The following is a 23660-nucleotide window of genomic DNA, read 5'->3' on the forward strand; positions in this document are numbered from 1 at the left end:
TCCCAGTTCTTCCATGGTCTGCATACTCATCAGATATATCATCCTTTGAGAATGTTTGGGATGCTCTGGATCGACGTGTACGACCACATGTTCCAGTTCCCGCCAATACCCAGCAACTGAGCACAGCCATTGAAGAGGGGTGTGACAACATTCCAAAGGTCACAATCAACAGCCTAATCAACTCTTTGAGAAGGAGATGGGTCGCGCTACATGAGGCAAATAGGTCAAACCAGATACTGACTGGTTTTCTGATCCATGCCTCTACCTTTTTAAAAAAAGGTATGTGACCAACAGATGCTTATCTGTATTCCCAGTCATGTGAAACCCATAGATTAGGGCTTAATGAATTGTTTTCAATTGACTCATTTCCTTATATGAACTGTAACTCAGTAAAATCTTAGAAATTGTTGCATGTTGCATTTTTATTTTTGTTCATTGTTTAAGGAGAGAAAGTCTTGAATGGCAGCCTACTCAATGACTTGTAATGTAAGTTGTTGTCAATGTCTGTCACTTGCGTTCAAGTTCTCATATAAAAAAGGATTACACAGACACAGTAAGCATTGAAAATAAATAAACTATATTCAATAAGGTCAACTTGAGTTGATTACATCTTTGTTTTTTCTAAACACATTACACCTCATGCCATAGTTTTCCTTTGTTTTTACCTACATAAAAAAAATCAATATAATTTTCAAATAATTTATTACAGTATTGAATGAATGTAAATATCACATATCTTCTTCAAGTCAGTCACTATTCCATACAAATGTCAGTCAGAGAGAAAGGTTCACAGATCAAACTGCACAAAGAACACATTGAAGAGCACGACCTGGGGTGGATCACCCCAATACAGAAAGTTGAGGGGCACGAACAGACACAGACATCATACTCAAACAAACTGACAACCAAATTATCAGAGACGTTCAGACATAGACAGGAAAAGTCAGGCTTTCTTTTCACAGCTTTTGTAGCTGGTGAATAAATAAGTAGACTGTAGACACGTAATCAAAAAATGACAATTCACCTGCTGCTAGACCAAGTCGACATTGCTCAGTTTGTTGCAAGCGTGAGCAGACCACGCAAGCAGCCACCCAGGACAAGAAGATAACTATTTTGGGATAACTCGATCCAAATGTAAACCTAGACGTCCATAAGAGACCATGCTAACACACAAGGGGTTCATGCATTTGCAGATAGGATGACATTTACTGCACACACATAAAACATCTGGGAGTGATATCTCATCTACAGCAATGGCAAAAGCCAGACAGTTAACTAGAAGTCATTAAAAAAACTGAACATTGTAGACAGTTCTATTCAGGAAAAGGCATATCATAACCAACCCAATGAATGTAAATGGCATTCTATATATCACAACGCTGAACAAACTGACAAGATACTTGCGATGTCCATTACTATTTTTATGTAAACATGCTAATCTCACTTGATAGTCTTCAAGTTAATTAATTAAATATACAGTACCAGTCAAAAGTTTGGACACACCTACTCATTCAAGATTTTTTCTTTATTTTTCCTATTTTATACATTATAGAATAATCGTGAAGACATCAAAACTACGAAATAACACATATAGAATCATGTAACAAAAAAAAGTGTTTAACAAATCAAAATATAGTTTTAGATTTGAGATTCTTCAAAGTAGCCACCCTTTGCCTTGATGACAGCTTTGCAGACTCTTGGCATTCTCTCAACCAGCTTCACCTGGAATGCTTTTCCAACAGTCTTGAAGGAGTTCCTACATATGCTGGGCACTTGTTGGCTGCTTTTCCTTCACTCTGCGGTCCAACTCATCCCAAACCATCTCAATTGGGTTGAGGTTGGATGACTGTGGAGGCCAGGTCATCTGATGCAACACTCCCTCACTCTCCTTCTTGGTCAAATAGCCCTTACACAGCCTGGAGGTGTGTTGGGTCATTGTCCTGTTGAAAACAAATTATGGGATGGCGTATCGCTGCAGAATGCTTTGGTAGCCATGCTGGTTAAGTGTGCCTTGAATTCTAAATAAATCCCTGACAGTGTCACCAGCAAATCACCATCACACCTCCTCCTCCATGCTTCACAGTGGGAACCACAAATACGAAGATCATCCGTTCACCTACTCTGTGTCTCAAGGAGACACGGTGGTTGGAACCAAAAATCTCAAATTTGGACTCATCAGACCAAAAGACAGATTTCGACCGGTCTAATGTCCATTGCTCGTGTTTCTTGGCCCAAGCAAGTCTCTTTTATTGGTGTCCTGTAGTAATTGTTTCTTTGCAGCAATTCGACCATGAAGGCCTAATTCACGCAGTCTCCTCTGAACAGTTGATGTTGAGATGGGTCTGTTACTTGAACACTGTGAAGCAGTGAACTCCAATGAACTTATCCTCTGCAGCAGAGATAACTCTGGGTCTTCCATTCCTGTGGCGGTCCTCATGAGCCAGTTTCATCATAGCGCTTGATGTTTTTTGCGACTGCACTTGAAGAAACTTAAAACATTTATTGAAATGTTCCTTATTGACTGACCTGCGTGTCTTAAAGTAATGATGTGCTTATTTGAGCTGTTCTTGACATAATATGGACTTGGTCTTTTAACAAATAGGGCTATCTTCTGTATACCACCCTTACCCTGTCATAACACAACTTATTGTCTCAAACTCCACAAATGAACAAGGCACACCTGTTAATTGAAATGCATTCCAAGTGACTACCTCATGAAGCTGGTTGAGAGAATGCCAAGAGTGTGCAAAGCTGTCATCAAGACAAAGGGTGGCTACTTTGAAGAATCTCAAATTATAAAATATATTTAGATTTGTTTAACACTTTTTTGGTTACTACATGATTCCATATGTGTTATTTCATAGTTGTGATGTCTTCACTACTATTCTACAAACTTAGAAAATAGTAAAAATAAAGAAAACCCCTTGAATGAGTAGGTGTGTCCAAACTTTTGACTGGTACTGTATGTCGGTTGGTAGAGAGTGCAACAAACACTGGAGAAAATAAGTGTTTTACTCCCACTGAGTGAGCCGAGTTGACTGCTCATCAAGATGAACTCAAAGAAGATTCAGGTTTATATTTTTGCACATTGCAACTACTCTCTTTGAAACATTGTAACGGTTCAAATGGTTTGCTTCAAGGAGCCGTTGAACAATAAAATATCATTAATAAATATAAATAATTTAAATAATCTGGGCAACAGAAATGTGCATGTAGAGTATAAAAACATAAGACACAGTGATTTAGGAGAGAAGTAATAAATCAGCTAGTGGTACATCAAATGAACAGTTCAAGGGGAAATTTGCCTTCAAATTGGACAATTAGAGAAATATCTAAATGCCTCTTTATCACCTGCCTAAACCATCGGGGCTACATCTGTGGTGCTTCCACCATTACCAATATAATTTGAAAATAGAAAAATGTCACTTCTGGATTTTTTGTTGTTGAAGAAGAGATAAGAAGTTGCTTTTCAAAAGTTGACTAACACTGTTAGTGGGGAAACACTGAGGAGGGTCAAGGTAACTGAAATCTTTGTATGTTATACAAGCATCAATAACCATATTTATACATAACTATTCTTAAGTGTGCATTCCAATTTCATTAAGTTGCTATTTGAATCAGTACATCTGTAGTTGAAGGGGTCAGTTTGTTTGCTCACTTTATTTCCAAAATGTCATTAGTCATTAATCCACTTTTTGCATTTGTAATATTTAAATGTTAATCATTCTCACTGGTTGTACTCACTGACAACGCTACAGTTCAACTAGAGTTCAACTATCCTGAACTCTAAAATAAGTGGGGAAAACTCTCATACGATATAACATCTGTCTCTAGTATTGTGCAGCATATTGACAGAGCCTCACTGCTGTGTTCTATTCTCTCTCCATATCCACCTCAGAACACCTGGCAATACTGAGATAAACACACCTCCATTTTGTGTCAGCCTTGTTGTCCTCTGTTATTATAAATGTTTTCTTAGCGACTCAGTAAGTCAGGCGATTGAGCCACGTGTAAGGATCATGGACAGTAACAGTTCACTGCCCCTCCCCATCTCCCACTATCTTACTTATTGCACTTTCATCTCATTGAGAATGGGGCAGGAGTAACAAAATATTATAAAGTAGAGTCAAATCCAGAGTAAACACAGTATACCTAAGTGGATCTTTCATGAAGATGTTATTTCAGTTTATATGTAATCATACACTACATGACCAAAATTATGTGGACACCTGCTCATCGAAGGTCTCATTCCAAAATCATGGGTATTAATATGGAGTTGGTCTCTCCTTTGCTGCTATTACAGCCTCCTATGAAGGCTTTCCACTAGATGTTGGAACATTGCTGCGGAGACCTGATTCCATTTAGCCGCAAGAGCATTAGTGTGGTCGGGCACTGATGTTAGGCGATTAGGCATGGCTCGCAGTTCCAATTCATCCCAAAAGGTGGCCAATGGGGTTGAGGTCAGGCTAGTCAAGTTCTTCCACACTGATCTCGACAAAGCATTTCTGTATGGACCTCGCTTTGTGCACGGGGGCATTGTCATGCTGAAACAGGAACTGTTGGAACTGTTGCCACAAAATTTGAAGCACAGAATCATCTAGAATGTCATTCTATGCTGTAGGCCTAAGATTTCCCTTCACTGGAACTAAGAGGCCTAGCCCGAAACCATGAAAAACATCCCTAGACCATTATTCATTTTACACCAAACTTTACAGTTGGCACTATGCATTCGAGCAGGTAGCTTTCTCATGGCATCCGCCAAACCAGATGGTGAAGTGTGATTCATCACTCCGGAGAATGTGTTTCCACTGCTCCAATGGTGGAGAGCTTTACACCACTCCAGCCGAAGCTTGGCATTGCGCATGGTGAACTTAGGCTTGTGTGCGGCTGCTCGGCCATGGAAACCCATTTCATGAAGCTCCCGACAAAAAGTTATTGCGCTGACATTTCTTCCAGAGGCAGTTTGGAACTCAGTAGTGAGCTTTGCAACCGAGGACAGAATAATTTTTATGAGCTTCAGGACTCGGCAGTCCTGTTCTGTGAGCTTGTGTGGCCATTGTTGCTCCTAGATGTTTCCACTTCACAATAACACCACTTACAGTTGACCGGGGCAGCTCGTTACATGTATTAATGGCACCTGTTTGAACTTGTTATCAGTATAAAAGACACCTGTCCACAACCTCAAACAGTCACACTCCAAACTCCACTATGGCCAAGACCAAAGAGCTGTCAAAGGACACCAGAAACAAAATTGTAGACCTGCACCAGGCTGGGAAGACTGAATCTGCAATAGGTAAGCAACTTGGTTTGAAGAAATCAACTGTGGGAGCAATTATTAGGGAATGGGCCAAAATACCAGCAACAGTGTGTGAAAACCTTGTGAAGACTTACAGAAAACGTTTGACCTCTGTCATTGCCAACAAAGGGTATATAACAAAGTATTGAGATAAACTTTTGTTATTGACCAAATACTTATTTTCCACCATAATTTGCCAATAAATTCATAAAAAATCCTACAATGTGATTTTTCTGGATTTTTTTCTTCTCATTTTGTCTGTCATAGTTGAAGTGTACCTATGATGAAAATTACAGGCCTCTCTCATCTTTTTAAGTGGGAGAACTTGCACAATTGATGGCTGACTAAATACTTTTTCGCCCCACTGTATAGTGTATATTACCTCTGCCACTTTTCTTAGCTAAGTAGTAGAGATTACTCTGAGCTGCCACTGGTTCCACACATTGCACAAAAATCTATTTGGTTTCGGGTTCCCGCTCCAAGCATACACATACTCAACAAAGTGCAAGACAAGTCAAATTAAACAAAAGATTAAATACTAGACTTTAAGGCAATAAATGGGTATGACGCAGAATGACTGTAGCGACGATCTGTAGTTACTGCATAACAGTCAGTACCTGATTAGAACATGATGAGAACCCATGGGTTGAAATGTAATCTCTCCCAGTTTCACTGTTACGCAAACGGAGTGGTTTGGATTTCAAAAGGTAAGAAACCAGAATAACCAGAAGAATAGGAGCATTTGGAACTAACACTGTTGGACAAGTTGGAGTACAGTAAGCCTCACTCCAAAATAAGTTAACTTATATGCCATGGTCTTAGGTACTGATGGTGGCCCAGTGTTGCTGTATTTAGGGCCAATTAGCTGGGGTTGGGTTGGGATATTTCCAGAGCAGCCTTTACTGTTAACAGGTGAGGAGCAGAAGCAGTCTGTATGCTCTTCACAGGTCTGGCTGCAGTCTGGACATCCTGCTCTATGTGAACCATTCTCCTATGAAATACACACACACTGTATTCTCGTGTCACCACCCATGCATGCATCATTATCATTATTTTTGTCCATGCCGGTGCCGTGCTGTCACTATTATTCTGTCATGCATCTCTACCCACTATTCCACAGCAAAGACTTACAGCCCTCCACACTTAAGTTGTTCCGTTATAGCATCACAAACGAGCACCGTTTTTTTCCCTTCACAAATATTGATAGATTTCGATTGAATGAACAACAATATAGACATCTCGGTACAGAACTCTTCTGGTCCTGAAGTCTTACACAGGTGACCAATATCCTTACATATGATATATTTTGGAGCAAACAAACGCTACCCTCAACCTCACCACCCCTCTCTGCTTTTACCTCTACACCCACCAAAGTACAATGAATAGTTACTGTCCACTGAGCAGGCGTGGAGCCAAAGGGATACAGTATATTTGTAAAGTTGACTTTATACCTGTATTCAAGTAACGGATTGTTTTTGAAAAGTATACGTTAGATAGCGATACACTCTCGTAGTATCATATTTCTAGGAGATGAATGTGTCGTTTTGTGCTGTGCTTCAGTGGATAGTAACTCACCCTTGGACAGTAACAAATAATATTTACACCATCAATGTGCCTGCATTGCTAAATCATCATTTCACTCGCATGGCGGTTGCGAAAGGTCATAAAAATGTACAATGTCTCAAACATGATGGTGATGGAGGACTCTACTGTCTGGAGTGGAATGCAGATCTTTGATCTCCACTGTAATATCTGAAGTCCAGTGAGATGTGAACAGTAAGAGCCTCAAGAGCTGGATGTGAGACTTTCTTTATTCAGAGTGATGCCTCCAGAAACTCTTGTCTTCCCTTCATTTAGAAGTCCACAGATGAGGAGGCAAATTTATATTTAATCCCTCTGGATTGCTCTGTTTAACTTCAATGGCTGGGACTGTAGTTATGAGAAAGAATGATGTCTCGTCGAGGAGCCATAACTTACACAAGCGATCTCCAAAAGTCATTTTCCTGTCAAGTCGGAGAGTGGTTTCTGAACACCATGCATTATATCTGTTCCCATTGACCACCCCATTCTACCATATCTGTAGAGAAGTCCCTCTAATAAATACATATACTCTCCTATAGTATATAAGCATGTATTTACACCAACACAGCATTGAGACCTTGTTTTAATGTCATGCGGAATTCCCACCTCTCTATAGAAAATTATAACTGCAACTTGGGGCTTTCAGTTTTGTTGTTGTTTTACTCAGTATCTCCCGTTGCTAAATGTAAACATTTTACTCATTGATCAACCATTTTCATGGTGCTCCGTCATATTGACTGAAGATGGACCCATTCCACTACTACGCAGTGGTGTAAAGTAACTAAGTAAAAATACTTTGACTTAAAACTTACTCCAAAAACAAGTTCTGTTCTCTACCTTACTATTTATATTTTTGACAACTTTGACTGGTACTCAACAACATTCCTAAAGAAAATATATCATTTTTTACTTCCATACCTTTTCCCTGACACCCAAAAGTACTCGTTACATTTAGAATTCTCAGGCAGGAGAGCAATATGGTCCAATTCACGCACCTATAAATATAACGCATTGTCATCCCTACTGCCTCTGATCTGGCAGACTCACTAAACACAAATACTGCGTTTGTAAATGATGTGTACGTTTTGGAGTGTGCCCCTGGCTGTCCATAAAAAATACATGTGTGCGGTCTGGTTTGTTTAATATACGGAATTTGATGTATAGCATTTACTTTTAGTTTTACTCAAGTCTGACAATTGAGTATTTTTTGCACCACTGTACTTTGAGTCTGGTTTGCCTCTGCTGCACCGGTGATAGAGCTATGGCCATCCCTGCAAAACCCATGGCACTCGACCCTGCTTCAGTTAAAGCAGTCTAGCTGGACCCAAAAATCATGTTATGCAGCCAGCTGGAATGAATAGAATGCCACTGCAACACTTAGTTTCTACACACCTGTCTGTCATTTTCTCTCTTTCGCTCTCCCTCTTTTCCAACATGCTGGTTTACATTCTGAACATGCTTCCTTCTTTGACATCTCTCCTGTCTTACTTCCTTCATCACTTCCTTGACCAATACTTTGTTTTCTCTCCTTCTCTTCCTCGTTTGTCCAGTGAGTGTGTATAACATTTGAGTGTGCAATAGGAGGTTGATGTTAACTGGGTGTCATCCAGGCTCCAGGCCACACACAACCTGTGTGGTGCCCTTGTTACAGTATTGTATGTGTGTGTGTTTGTCTTGGTGAGAGACCACATTTGCATTTGTTGGCGCATGCATGTAGTTATATGTACAGTTCATATTTCAGTATGTGTGTGTATGTGTTTTGTATGTAATTGTGTGTGTATATCTGGTATGTCTATAGATCCCTTAGGTATTAGTGATCCAGTGACAATGACCAGGTCCCAACCTTTGGCCTGGGCCCTGTCCTGTTGTAGATGTGTGTATTATAATAACTATAATGTATATCAGTGTTTTGACTAGTAGCCCTGTCTCTGCTCTCATGTGTCCTCTAAAAGCCCTCTATGTGGCAGTAGGCCTCCAGGCTGGAGAAGAGGACGTAGAGGAACCAGAGGCCCAGGAAGAAGAGGCTGGTGATGATGCGTGCTGTCCGCGGCCCGCCCAGCTCCCCCCCAATAGAGGGCCGCCGGCGGAACAGTAGCACGCCCATGCAGATGAAGGCGAAGCTGGTGAAGAGGGTGACGGAGAAGGCCAGGGAGCCCGGGTCCACGCGGAATTCCTTGCCCTGCACCTTCCAGTAGACGGCCGCCACTGACCACGCCACCCCGATGCCCAGGAACACGTTGACCGCGTTGCTGCCCGTCACATTGCCCACCGACGCGTCAGCGTGCTGATCCTGCGTAGCCGCCACCTTGCTGGCAAACGTGTCTGAGGAGGGAGGGAGGAGGGTAGGAAGGTTGGGAGAGAACAGAGAGAAGAAAGACAAGTGAAGAAGTGAGAGAGAAGTACCTGTCATCACGGCTTTCAGCATCTTAGTCATACTGTTGTCATAAGTCAACCACAGACAACACTTGTTACCATAAACATATTTCGTTGTGGTCACACAAGGATTTCACTAACTGGCCAAGCTGCAAGGCAGGAAGTTTTGCAATTTCCCAAACAGTAATGCTATTACTGGCAACCTTATACCTAACCCCTCATAAAATGAGGGCTGGTTATGGTATTTAAATGACATTAAGATATACACTGAACAAAAACAGAAACACAACATGTAAAGTGTTGGTCAGATGTTTCATGAGCTGAAATAAAAGATCCCTGAAATTTTCCATACACACAAAATCTTATTTCTCTCAAATTTTGTGCACACATTAGTTTACATCCTGTTAATGAGCATTTCTCCTTTGCCAAGATAATCCACCCACCTGACAGTTGTGGCATATCAAGAAGCTGATTAAACAGCACATGATCATTACACAGGTGCACCTTGTGCTGGGGACAATAAAAGGCCACTTTAAAATGTGCAGTTTTGTCACACAAACCAATGTCACAGATGTTTCATGTTTTGAGGGAGCGCACGCAATTGGTATGCTGACTGCAGAAATGTCCACCACAGCTATTGCCAGAGAATTTAATGTTGATTTCTCTACCATAAACCCTCTCCAACATCGTTTTAGAGAATTTGACAGTGTGTCCAACCGGCCTCACAACCGCAGACCCAGTGCTCTACAGTGCAGTATTTCACTTGCATTTGCCCCTAAAAAATAGATATGTGCGAACCTAAAAAAATATTTACGAGCACAGTGTGCGATTAAAGATTACAACCCATGGTAATCTATGTTTCCCCCGCTGCCAATTGTTTCAAAACTTCAGGTCCCACATTCTACAAGCGGCATGCACCAACCACAGTAGTTTTCTGAGAGAGAAAGGTGAACAACACTGGAAAATAGTATCGGTATAGGCTATAAATGAACGTGCTGGCATCGCTAAAAATGAAGCCCATTCAATTTTAATTTAAGCGAAAAAGAGACTAGGAGAAAGAGGAATCCGGCAATGGGGATTCGCAAGGTTCAACTAATGAAGCCTCTTCACAAGGTTGACCTGAGGCGGCTAACGTTAGGGATGCTGAAAACAACATTAGCGACGCTACGGTGACCCCCGCTGTCACTTCAACGTCCACTGTAGCCGGTGGAGGGAGAACATATAGATTCAATGCGAATTGGCTAAAAAATGTCCCATGAGTAGAGTTCGAAAACAACGTCATGTTCTGCAAATAATGTAGAGGGGAGAAACAGGCGGGATCGTCTTTCGTGTCAGGAAACCCGCATCTGAAAAGAGATAGCGTAGCAAATCCAGTGCAGAGATCTGTACCTGTTGAGAGAAACCTTCAGGCACGTTGTCAGCAGCCTTGAGGAGGCAAGTGCTGCTGTCTGAGGAGGAGGAGAGGAGGTAACTGAAAATAAAGATAAACATCGCATACTTCATTGCGCAAATTTGAGCCGCTTATCAGACTCCACCACAAAAACGGAGTTGACATTAATCCCACATACGACAATGATGTAAAATGTGCGGAGATGATCGGTCAAATTGCTGACATAATGAAAGAGCGCCTGTCAGCGAATCTGAAAGCCGCGAAGCATCTTGCCTTTCTAATAGACGGAGACACTGATATATATCTAACACCGAATGTGAGATTGTCTACGTACGCTTGTTGGAGGATGGGAAGGAAGCCAGTCAATCTCCTGGTCGGACAACAGACACTTGAGCACTCTCATGCCATTGGTAAGTTGTTCCTCTTTATAGGCTTTATTCTTGTGTAAAGTTGAATCATTATTCATAATGGAGATCATTTAGTTTGTCAGAAATACTTTTGTATAATTGTTTTTTGTGTGTTGTCATTCGAGGTGTTCTGGATGCCACCAAGGCCACATTTGGTGCTGTTTGCCCAGAGGAGGATGGAGGGTCATGGATGAAGAAGTGCAACTCCTTTGGGGCAGATGGTGCCTCCATGAACATGGGCCACCGTGGGGGAGTGATTGCCCACCTGCAGAGAGAGGCAGGGGTGGCATATAATCCCAATCCACTGTATGCCACACAAATGTGTAACTAATACATTCTCTATGATTTAGTTTTATTTGCTAGCAGAGAATGTTAAACAATACTGTGTGTGTGTCTGTCTGTGTGCTAAGTGCTGGAATGGTAAATACCAGATAATTATTGTTTTCTGTTGGCACAAGAGACAGGGGGGAAGGAGACGGTGAATTGTTTGGAAGATTCTGTTCTGACTTTCACAGACTAGAACTGGCAATACTGACCATTCAGAAGAAAGAGCCAAAGGTGTCTGTCGTGTACGATCTTCTGAATCTGATATGGACGACGTATCACTTCAGCGGAAAATCCAAACGAGAACTCTTATGTTCTTGGGCAAGAGCTCGTCAGTGTGGATATTTGCACACCGCCAAGCAACAAGGGAACTCGCTGGATCCCCCATGTCCACAGAGCCCTTAAAGTGTTTCTACAGCATGGACAAGACAAGGACCTTGCCACTGACGAAGGCCAGTACTCTGTTGTTCTGCAGCACCTGGAGCACCTGGCCGTAGCATCAACAACGGAAGTTCAATGGCGGGCAAAGGTCAGTTTTACACAGGAAATGTAATTCCACACTAGTTTTAAAAAATAGGTTCAAGACTAAGATGAACTTTCAGAATCAAGTAATTGGCAGGTGACAGTGTATTTATTCACTACTTAACAGATAAAGCGGGAAATGGAGAATGCACTCTTTTGTGTATTCTGCCATTTTCTTTCAGACATGTTTGAGGAGCTAGCCTCACCCTGCAAAGAAATGACCTGATCCTCCCCCAAGTCACGTCAGAGTTGAGGAAGACAGTGACCAGACTGGAAGCACTAAAGCTTAGGGCAAAGGCAGGAGGCATGCTGGACAAGATCCAGACCATGCTTGCTCATGATGAGAGGAGATTCCAGGTGTGTTAGGATGAGAGCTTGTTATAATGTAAGAGAAATTGATGATTAAGACAGATTCTCAGTGTGAGAATCAATGTATTCGTTGCCCAATAGAACGATTTGAGATAGAGGGAAATGCAGTGGAGAAGTCTTAATTTTTTTTAATGGGAGACAGACAAATGGCCAGACATTTCATTGTGTGTGTGTGGGTGTGTGATTTCTGTTAAAGGGAATAACACTGAAGGGGAATCTGAAAGGCTTCTCGGACCTCACCCCAATCCCCAGCTGAAGCAGCACATGGAGGCGGCCATCAACATCGGCGTGGATGATCTCAAAGCCAGGTTTGGTGGTTTGCTGAAGGATGAGGGTGTCCAGACCCCAGTGGAGTCTTTCAGACACCTGGCCAGAAGACCAGGATAGCCTTCTCACCTTTGGCGATGATGGTGTGGCACACCTGATGAGGCTTTTCAAGAAGCCTCTAGAGAGGTAAGAATTTATTTCTTTGTATTTTTCACCCCTTTTTTCTCCCCAATTTCGTGGTATCCAATTGTTAGTAGTTCCAGTCTTGTCTCATCGCTGCAACTCCCGTACGGACTCGGGAAAGGTGAAGGTCGAGAGCCATGTGTCCTCCGAAACACAACCCAACCAAGCCGCACTGCTTCTTAGTTTAAATGAATATGAAAGATATAATCTTTTCCCTAGAACATACTGGAGTTGGTGCAGCTTATGCTGGTGCTGCCCATTTCACCCGCCCAGTGTGAGTGAGGCTTCTCTGCGCAGAACCGGATTAAGAATTCGACAAGAAGCTGCCTTGGGTTCTCCACCGCCGAAGACCTGATGAGGATCAGCCTGGAGGGTTCTCCTGTCGAGGAGTTCCATCCCACTCCTGCCGTGGACCGCTGGCTGACCTCTAAGCGTGCCAGACGGCTGACCTCTTAGCGTGCCAGACGGCCAACATACAAAAGCAGCTGGACAACTGATATCCTTTGCGTCTAGTAGGCCTGGGTCAATGTGTGATTTTGGTGGTATGTGCTGTTCCACAGATGTGTGTCCCTTAGTACACGCTCACACACGCAGTATAAATATATATGTGATAAATTGTTTGTTAATAAACTCTGTTACATTTTTCACTGTGCTCCTAAATTTCTTTGTGTGCTCCTACACTTTTTCATTTAGGAGCGCATGTACTCCTTGGGAAAAAAAGATAGCGTAGAGCCTTGGGCAGACCACGTGTATGGTGTCGTGTGGGCGAGTGGTTTGCTGATGTCAACATTGTGAACAGAGTGCCCCATGGTGGTGGGGTTATGGTATGGGCAGGCATAAGCTACGGACAATGAACACAATTGCATTTTATCGATGGCAATTTGAATGCACAAAAATACAGTGAGGCCCATGTTTTTTGAAAGGTATCTGTGACCAACAGATGCATATCTGTATTCCCAGTCATGTGAAATCTATAGGTAAGGGCCTAATACATTTATTTCAACTTGACTGATTTCCTCATATGAACTGTAACTCAGTCAAATCAATGAAATTGTTGCATGTTTCTATTTTTGTTCCGTTTAGCATCATCTCTCACCAGGAATGGAAGTACCCAGAGCCACAAACACCACGGCAGTGACAGTGTCCCTGAGACCCACAGTGCAGCCGAAGTGGGAGGCTAGGTCCCCGATGATAGCAGTCAGGATGCCGATAACCGAGATGGACACGAAGAAGCAGGCCCAGCCATTCCAGTACTCGGTGGGCGGAACGAAGGCGAACAGAACCTTCCAGAACACCGTCAGGAAGTGCATGACGTAGTCGTAGCAGGATGGCAGACGCTCCTCACGCCCCTCTTCATCATCGTCATCACCTGGGAGGGGACACAGTAAAACATAAGAGCCACATATACAAACACACTCATGCACACAAGTGGTGGTCGGTGCCATTTAAGATGAGGGAGGACAATAAAAACAATTATGAGCATGGCCTTATTATCTATTACAGAATACTGGATGACTCTCATTCATATTCCATTCACCCAGCTCAATGTAACATCGATAGGTTTAGGCTACTACATGATACTTGAATTTTCCCTATACCCATCATGAGGTTGCTACAACCTAGCCTATGGATGAAAATTTATAGCGTAGGTGTACAGGTCGTGAGAAAAATCTAAGTGACCGACAGTGACACATTCGGTACCACCTTGCACACTCTTGCCTACATCTAGCTGATCTAGGGTGTACTCATTAGTCCAACAGTTGCAAACAACAGTTTATATTGGAAAACTCAGGTGTGTTTATCCCTGTTTCATTCTGTTTGTTTATGTTTTTTTTTTTTTTTTTACAGAATCGGAGGAATGAATACACCCCTGAACACACTCAAACACAGTTCACTTTCATAGCAGCCACATATAAACAGTATGATCACTTTGCTCATTGTATATTCCTTCTCACATCTACGCACACCTTTTCGATTCACTTGTGGACTTCAGTGCACAACACATCAGCTGTCTGTGACCAGGAGAAAAAACCTGCTACAATCATGCAGTACAGTGTACAGTCAGCAAGCAGTTTAGCAGTTACACCAGCGAGCCCTGGTGGCAATAAATTAATATAACCAAAAGCTTACCTGGACTTGGAAGAGTTTCAGTGTTGGATAGCCATAGCCAGCTAGCTAACATAGCATCCCTCTTTGTTTGAGTAGGCAAAATTAGCTTTCTGCATTTGCAAGTGAAGTAATTAAAAGTGAGAAAAATAAATAAAACAAAATAGCTAGTTCTCTCTCTTGCTTATCCTTTATTTTTGAAGAAATTAATTTGTTTAAAACGGTTGAACTATGGTCTTTCTCTCTCTGAGTCAACTACTCACCACATTTTATGCAGTGCTAGCTGTAGCTTCTGCTTTCAGTACTAGATTCATTATCTGATCCTTTGATTGGGTGGACAACATGTCAGTTCATGCTGCAAGAGTTCTGATAGGTTGGAGGACGTCCTCCGGAAGTTGTCATTATTACTGTGTAACTAGGTGTCCTCCGGCTACACCATGGTGCTACCATACAGAGTGCTGTTGAGGTTACTGTAGACCTTCACTGCAAAACAGTGTATTTTAATCAATTATTTGTTGACATGTGAGTATATTTATAGTAAAGTTTAACCTATAAAAGGATTACTTTTTTAATGTTTCACAATTTGTATTTCTATGAAATTTACTGAGGATGGTCCTCCCATTCCTCCTCTGAGGAGCCTTCACTGGCGCACACACACCACGCTCCGTGTATTACTTTGTGTATTGTTGGATTATGGTGAGACATGTTTGTCTGTAATTAATATAACTGTCCACCGGAGAGAGCTTTTACACGAGACACAGTCAGGCATCGCTCCCATTACCTCAACACCGTGGAAGACAGCTTTGCTTTCTATTCATTACATTATGTAACAGATATTACAAACATAAATATCACAGAAACCTTGTCATTTGAAGTCTGAGGGTTTGCAATTATCACTTTTCAAACAAGTTATTTCCTGTTATAATGAGCTTCCAAAATGAAGGGACTGTGTCCTCACTTGTTACCCCTTGACATGTCACACTTAAAGAGCAAGCTAACACTCACTTTCTAAATGGAAAGCGTGGAACGCTTTTTGTATGAAAAATAAAGGACTCCAAATATTTGATGTAATTACGGCTCTGTACAAAAAGCCCTCAGACCGCTACTCAAAGCATGAGCGGGTAATCACATTCATAAAGCAGCCAGTCAGTGTGTGTGTATGATACAATGTCAACTGTGAGACTCACCTTATTCATCTTTCTCTCACTCAATAGAAATCACGCACACACACACACACACACACACACACACACACCAAAAGCTGACCTGCGCTGACAGTCACAGCTTCCACGAACTGCTCCCTCCATGAGTGAGTGCCAATCACAAGGGCCAAGTTAGTCTTCTTAATGAGCTTGTCAACGGTGCTCTGCCAATCACAAACAAAGAGCACATAGTCAACATCCTATTATAGAGAAGGCGGTAAACTTAGATGCGTGACCGGAACTCTAATGAAGAAGTTAGAGACAGTGGCATCGTTACCATGAGAAGTGCAGTATTATCTGGTATTTTATTAGGATCCCCATTAGCTGTTGCGACAGCAGCTGCTACTCTTTCTGCAGTCAATTTCTGAAGTAATATGAATTCACAATAGCACTATTTTTGGTTTCACCGCAACCACACACGTAAACACACACGTGCTGTGGCACATCGGTTTATAAAGACACTCCCCCCAAGCACAGCAAACCACATGCTGAGTCCTGGGATCCACTCAGACACTAAAGGAAAGCATTATATCCAGCACTCAAGTACGACTGCACTAAACTAACTTCCTCCTACTCAAACAAACCAATAAAACCGTCCTATTAAACACCCTAGCCAAACCCAACTGGATAGGAGGTTTCATTGGCTAGAAAGGTCTCACCACTGTGGGTAAACTTCTGCAAGACTGGGGACTATAGGCAATGGACTTCAGCTTTTAGGTAACTGGGACATACTGTTCTTTTCAATAATGAGTATGGTTACATGCACACAATAATATGATTATTATGGATAGTCCGATTAATATAATTGTTTGTTTAAAACATTTACATGCTTTGCAAGAGGAATTATTGTCTGAATAATCCTGTTTCAGGCTACTTGATGTGGTAAATAAATGCAGAAAATTGGCAGTAAAAGTAAGCGCTGTACCACAGAAGCCAGGTTATTTTTGATTCTGTGTTTGGACATATAAAGTTTGTAGGGGACAACTAATTCTAAGATGCATACTTTCAGTTTTTACGATCTCACTTCACTCGTGCAAAAGAGGGAGGCTCACACTACAGGTGCTGGCACGTGCGTAGATTAAATACACTGGCGGAACAATGATTAAGTTTACATGTCCTAATAATTCGAAAGATTGCTCAGTGTTTTAATCGGTGTATGTTTACTCTCGATTTGACCTTATGCCGATTAAGATAAGCAGAGCAAAGCGTTTACACGACTATTGCCATTGTCGGCCTACTGCCATAATCAGTGTTTAACATTGAACTATTAGTGCACATGTAAACCATTGGATGTTGGTGGGAGGAGCTATAAGAGGACTGGCTCATTGTAATGGCTGGAATGGAATAATTGGAACGGAGTCAAACATGAGGTTTACATCTATTTGACACGTTCTATTTAATCCATTCCAGCCAATACAATGAGCCCGTCCCCCTATAGCTCCTCCCACCAGCCTCCACTGATGTGAACGTTGTCTCGTACTGCCACCGTATAGGAGCTGCCTGGGCATACAGTATGTGATGCTCAGCGCTAGTAGTGTTTCCTTCTTGTTTTCTAAATGTGGAAACTTCATCACCTGTGTAAACATTTCTCACTGGTCTTTTTTCTTTTTTTTTTGCATGCATTGTCCACCCATCCATAGAGTAAACAATGCTATTAAACTATGTGACATTGATCTAGGATTTCGTAAAGTCAAGTGCCAGTCGTTGAAATTACTTGAGAGTTCAATTACCTGTTGTGTTTGTTTTGTGCTGCTACAAATCACGAGTGACAAGCGCAATCTTATTATAAATAATAAATGAATCTTAATCAAGTCAAGAAGAGGCACGTGGACTGATTGGATTAAATCCCTGGCCATGGTGATATAGGACTTCAATGAGCTAGCTGTCATCCGTCACAACCGTTGGCTCACTTCAATACCAACCTTCTGAGCACAGTGGAGGATCGTTCCACCTCAGAAAATCCAACGCAAGTCAATGTTACCTATATTAGCATGTTCATGCTTCATGCCCAAATCATCTTAAGGTATCTAAAAATTGATTGTGTAACTCAATTATGTTATTTGGATACAAATTGTGAAAATGCTAATATAGGTACCATTGACTTGCATAGAATGTTTTAAAGTGGAACAACACTCCACTCTGCTCAGTGTCTGTCCTCAGAAGGGTTGGAGTTAAACCACTTTGTGGCTCTGGGGCTGTATGTGATCTTGGATAGATAACAATGTGATCTTAGTAGATAACAATGAATAAGATGATATGGACATGATGGAACTGATCCTAGATCATTGATACATATACTGAGCTCTGATGTGGCCAATAGAGTGAAGCAGGGGAGAAGAGGGGTAACATACCTTAAACTCATAAGACTCCTCAATGACCACCTCCAGCCGGCTGTGCTCCCCCAAGATGGGCTTTCCCATCTCTGCAATGCGCCTCGCCTCCTCCTCCTCTGCACTCATCTGGCCATCAGGATCCTCTAAAAGATGGAAGGAAAGAGGAGGGATGAGATGCATAGATCAGTGAAGGAGAGAGGAGAGTAGAGAGTGTAGATAGGGGGGTGAGGGAAGAGCTAGAGAGTAAGTGTAACTCAAACATGCCAACATGCCTCACAAATAGATAAGGCCAGAGTCCTATCAATAATTGAGTTTTTGAGTCAGCATTATTTCTTCATACAGTATATCACTTGTGTATTAGCCCATGTTTGTGGAGATGTGTGTGAGTGGGGGAGGGAGACAGTCAGAGAGAAGGAGAGATAAGAGGTTGGCGGTGAATGTGTGGGTGTGATGGGGAAGCAAGAGGGGAAAAGAGAAGAGCTAAGGACAGACTAGTGGGGTAGATTCATGAGAAGAGGAAAGTAGGACTGGGAGACATAGCAGCAAAAAGATAGCCAGACATTGTGTTAGAGAAAGATACAGACAGAAGGTGAGTGTAAATTAGGGTAGATTTATGCTGACTTGAGGTGGGCAGAGACCAATGTCCCAAATGATTGATTTTGTGGCTGTCAATCATATATGCTTGAGGTGGGCAGAGACCAATGTTCCAATGGTGGGATTTAGTGGCTGGTAATCAAATATTGAGCTGGGCCATAAATAGGCCCCATCTAAAATAACACCTCAAACACACTATAAACAGCTGGGCTAAACCCATTTTCCCTGCTTCCATTCAGCATCATATTCCCTGTCTACATATAGCGTATAATTACTCATCCTCTCATTGGAGGACAAAGACGGTGAGCCGCAAAGACGCACGGAAAGCTTTTTTTGTGTGTCGTCGTCGCCGCGTGGTGAGTGGGCAGATATTATTCCTCTTTAAGTTCCTCTCCTCTGCCTTCAAAGCACAAGCTGTAATTATGAAAGGAGTAGAGAGCTGCCAGGCACCACATGGCAACTGTCCCACTGTATCCCCCCAACGCTCCAGCTCCTTCACCGTGATGCTCTTACAGGGCTACACCAGCGATCCTAATAAATACTAATACACTCTAATGATGATGAAGTATACTGCTGGTCTGCGGTTACTGTGGGTACATTACTGCATCATCAACTCAGGGCCCATATTCACAAAGCATCTCAGAGTAGGAATGCTGATCTGGGATCAGATCCCCCCCCCCCCCCCTTCTCTGTCCATCTCTTATGATCTAGAAGGAAAAAACGATTCTAGATCAACACTCCTACTCTGAGACGCTTTATGAATATGGGCCCTGATTGGGTAGAGCTCTTCAACACCTCTAAGATCTGCATTCGAATAGAGTGTGGCATGGGATGCTGTTAGCTTACAGAAGGACAGTACTCTAATATTTATCCAGGAGAGGCCAGTTGTGCGAAAAACACCTATATAATATTTATCCAAGAGAGGCCAGTTGTGCGAGATATACCTATATAATATTCATCCAGGGATGGATACAAATCGATGTAAGAATGATGCATTTTATGGAGTGAGCAGGTCCTTATCTTGGATTTATGCTGTAAATAGACTTCCATCAATAAATTATGTCACAATATCCAAGGCCACACTGAGGGCAAATCCCTAAGTGGCTAACTGCCCCAGAGGTGTGATCTAAATAAGGGTCCTCAACTCTTAAGGTTCCCTGGAAAACTTTTGCCCGATAAAGAACCTTTGAGTTAGGTGTGGGGTTCTTGACGTGGCATCTACGGTTCTCCAGAATTCTAAAAGGTGCCCTTTCATAGCACACAGCAAATTGGCCAGTGTTAACTAGTGTTGATTAAAGAGTTAAATTAACAAAACCCCCGTGTTGGTGTAGGCGCCGGAGGAGATGGCCGCTGTTTTACGGTCTCCTAACCATTATGTGGGGGTTTTTCGCGATATTTGTAAATTATTTTGTATATAATGTTTCTGCAACCGTATCTTATGGAAGAAAAGAGCTTCTGGATATCAGGACAGCGATCACTCACCTGGTGGGCAGTCTGTGCATATTTGTAAACAACAGCTGGTGCACTAAATCTAAGGAAGTCTCTAGATTTTGCTCGCCTGAAGTAGAGTATATTGTGATAAACTGCAGGCCACACTACTTGCCTAGAGAGTTTTCAGCTATAATTTTCATGGCTGTTTATTTACCACCACAGACAGATGCTGGCACTAAGACCGCACTCAGTCAGCTGTATAAGGAAATAAGCAAACAGGAAACCACTCACCCAGAGGCGGCGCTCCTAGTGGCCGGAGACTTTAATGTAGGGAAACTTAAATCAGTTCTACCAAATCTCTATCAACATGTTAAATGTGCAACCAGAGGGAAAAAAATTCTAGATCACCTGTACTCCACACACAGAGACACGTACAAAGCTCTCCCTCGCCCTCCATTTGGTAAATCCAACCACAACTCTATCCTCCTGATTCCTGCTTACAAGCAAAAATTAAAGCAGGAAGCACCAGTGACTCGGTCGATAAAATAATTGTCTGATGAAGCAGATGCTAAACTACAGGACTGCTTTGCTATCACAGACTGGAACATGTTCCAAGATTCTTCCGATGACATTGAGGAATACACCATATCAGTCACTGGCTTTATCAATAAGTGCATTGAGGACGTCGTCCCCACAGTGACGGTACGTACATACCCCAACCAGAAGCCATGGTTTACAGGCAACATTCGCACTGAGATAAAGGGTAGAGCTGCCGCTTTCAAGGTGCGGAACTCTAAACTGGAAGCTTACAAGAAATCCTGCTATGCCCTGCGACGAACCATCAAACAGGCAAAGCATCAATACAGGGCTAAGATTGAATCATACTACACCGGCTTCGACGCGAGCTGCCCAGTGACACGAGCATACCAGACGAGCAAAATCACTTCTATGCTCGCTTCGAGGCAAGCAACACCGAGGCATGCATGAGAGCATCAGCTGTTCCGGACGAATGTGTGATCACGCTCTCCGTAGCCGACATGACTAAGACCTTTAAACAGGTCAACATACACAAGGCTGCAGGGCCAGATGGATTACCAGGACGAGTGCTCCGGGCATGTGCTGACCAACTGGCAGGTGTTTTCACTGACATTTTCAACATGTCCCTGATTGAGTCTGTAATACCAACATGCTTCAAGCAGACCACCATAGTCCCTGTGCCCAAGAACACAAAGGTAACCTGCCTAAATGACTACAGACCCGTAGCACTCATGTCCGTAGCCATGAAGTGCTTTGAAAGGCTGGTAATGGCTCACATCAACACCATTATCCCAGAAACCTTAGACCCACTCCAATTTGCATACCGCCCCAACAGATCCACAGATGATGCAATCTCTATTGCACTCCACACTGCCCTTTCCCACCTGGACAAAAGGAACATCTATGTGAGAATACTGTTCATTGACTACAGCTCAGCGTTCAACACCATAGTACCCTCAAAGCTCATCACCAAGCTAAGGATCCTGGGACTAAACACCTCCCACTGCAACTGGATCCTGGACTTCCTGACAGGACACCCCCAGGTGGTTAGGGTAGGTAGGAACACATCTGCCACGCTGATCCTCAACACTGGAGCCCCCCCTGGGGTGCGTGCTCAGTCCCCTCCTGTACTCCCTGTTCACCCACGACTGCATGGTCAGGCACGACTCCAACACCATCATTAAGTTTGCAGACGACACAACAGTGGTAGGCCTAATCATCGACAACGACGAGACAGACTATAGGGAGGTGGTCAGAGACCTGGCCGGGTGGTACCAGAATAACAACCTATCCCTCAACGTAACCAAGACTAAGGAGATGATTGTGGACTACAGGAAAAAGAGCACTGAGCACGTCTCCATTCTCATCGATGGGGCTGTAGTGGAGCAGGTTGAGAGCTTCAAATTCCTTGGTGTTCACAACAACAAACTAGACAAACTAGACACACCAAGACAGTCGTGAAGAAGGCACGACAAAGCCTATTCCCCCTCAGGAAACTAAAACGATTTGGTATGGGTCCTGAGATCCTCAAAAGGTTCTACAACTGCAACATCGAGAGCATCCTGACCGGTTGCTCGGCCTCCGACCGCAAGGCACTTCAGAGGGTAGTGCGTACGGCCCAGTACATCACTGGGGCAAAGCTGCCTGCCATCCAGGACCTCTACACCAGGCGGTGTCAGTGGAAGGCCCTAAAAATTGTCAAAGACCCCCAACCACCCCAGTCATAGACTGTTCTCTCTACTATCGCATGGCAAGCAGTACCAGAGTACCAGTATCTGTTACTTGGACTTATTGCACCCGATACTGAAATGGTTGTTTCAGTTTTTGATGTCTAAGGTAGTCTCATATCTTAGTCTTCGCAACCCTGACAGTCATTCTGAATGCAGGTTGTGGGCGAATAAAATTCGAAACGTTGGACATCCCCACTCTGGCTGGATTACAATTGGAATTACACATCACTTTTGCAAGCCAGCATAATGTGATTTGCAGGGAGGATTAGGGTAAAACTAGGCCCTCAGAAGAAGGCTTTATGAAGTATTATATGACAACGTATTCACTTAGAATCTTACTTGGTGAAGGCAACAGGACTGAAAATTAATGAATTAAACAACCATGTATCCATCACTAGCAAACACAGTCATGTGTGTTACTGGTAACACCAACATTCACTCAAAAGGCACTCTGGGAAATATGGAAATAATATGCAGGGCTATTCAATTCCAGTCCTGAAGGTCCGAAACATGTCTGGATTTTGATTTTTGTATGGTTCTTCAGAGACCCTTAAATTGATGTTGTTATATAGTGTACCAACTCATGTGAAATGTTTGTTGTTTTTATGGATGATTCGGAACCAAAACCACTTCCCCCACATGTGCCTTTAGGGATAATAAAATGTTCTGTGGGCTGTTTCTAGGCTGGTTGTGTGAGGCAAGTTGCTGATGGTCTTACCTTGGTTAAGCAGAAGGGCTGGAAGAAAGAAGGAAAAACAGAACAGTCAGCACAGCAGTCCAAACAGAAGAACAGAACAGTCAGCACAGCAGTCCAAACAGAAGAACAGAACAGTCAGCACAGCAGTCCAAACAGAAGAACAGAACAGTCAGCACAGCAGTCCAAACAGAAGAACAGAACAGTCAGCACAGCAGTCCGAACAGAAGAACAGAACAGTCAGCACAGCAGTCCAAACAGAAGAACAGAACAGTCAGCACAGCAGTCCAAACAGAAGAACAGAACAGTCAGTACAGCAGT

General features: G+C 42.8%; 1 protein-coding gene across 1 annotated transcript in view; it reads right to left on the reverse strand.

The window, feature by feature from the left end:
• Positions 1–8086: 8086 nt before the first annotated feature.
• LOC139386093 (sodium/calcium exchanger 2-like) overlaps positions 8087–23660 on the reverse strand; it is a 45689-nt gene continuing 30115 nt past the window's right edge. The window contains exons 8-12 of the mRNA XM_071131516.1: positions 23364–23381; positions 18372–18496; positions 16085–16184; positions 13809–14081; positions 8087–9199 (exon numbers count right to left, since the gene is read on the reverse strand). Of these exons, the coding sequence (XP_070987617.1) occupies positions 8823–9199; positions 13809–14081; positions 16085–16184; positions 18372–18496; positions 23364–23381 (893 nt within the window). The 3' untranslated portion in view covers positions 8087–8822. The remainder of the gene's footprint in view (positions 9200–13808; positions 14082–16084; positions 16185–18371; positions 18497–23363; positions 23382–23660) is intronic.

The sequence above is a fragment of the Oncorhynchus clarkii genome, chromosome 27 (assembly GCF_045791955.1).
Source record: "Oncorhynchus clarkii lewisi isolate Uvic-CL-2024 chromosome 27, UVic_Ocla_1.0, whole genome shotgun sequence".
Taxonomy (NCBI): Eukaryota; Metazoa; Chordata; class Actinopteri; order Salmoniformes; family Salmonidae; genus Oncorhynchus; species Oncorhynchus clarkii.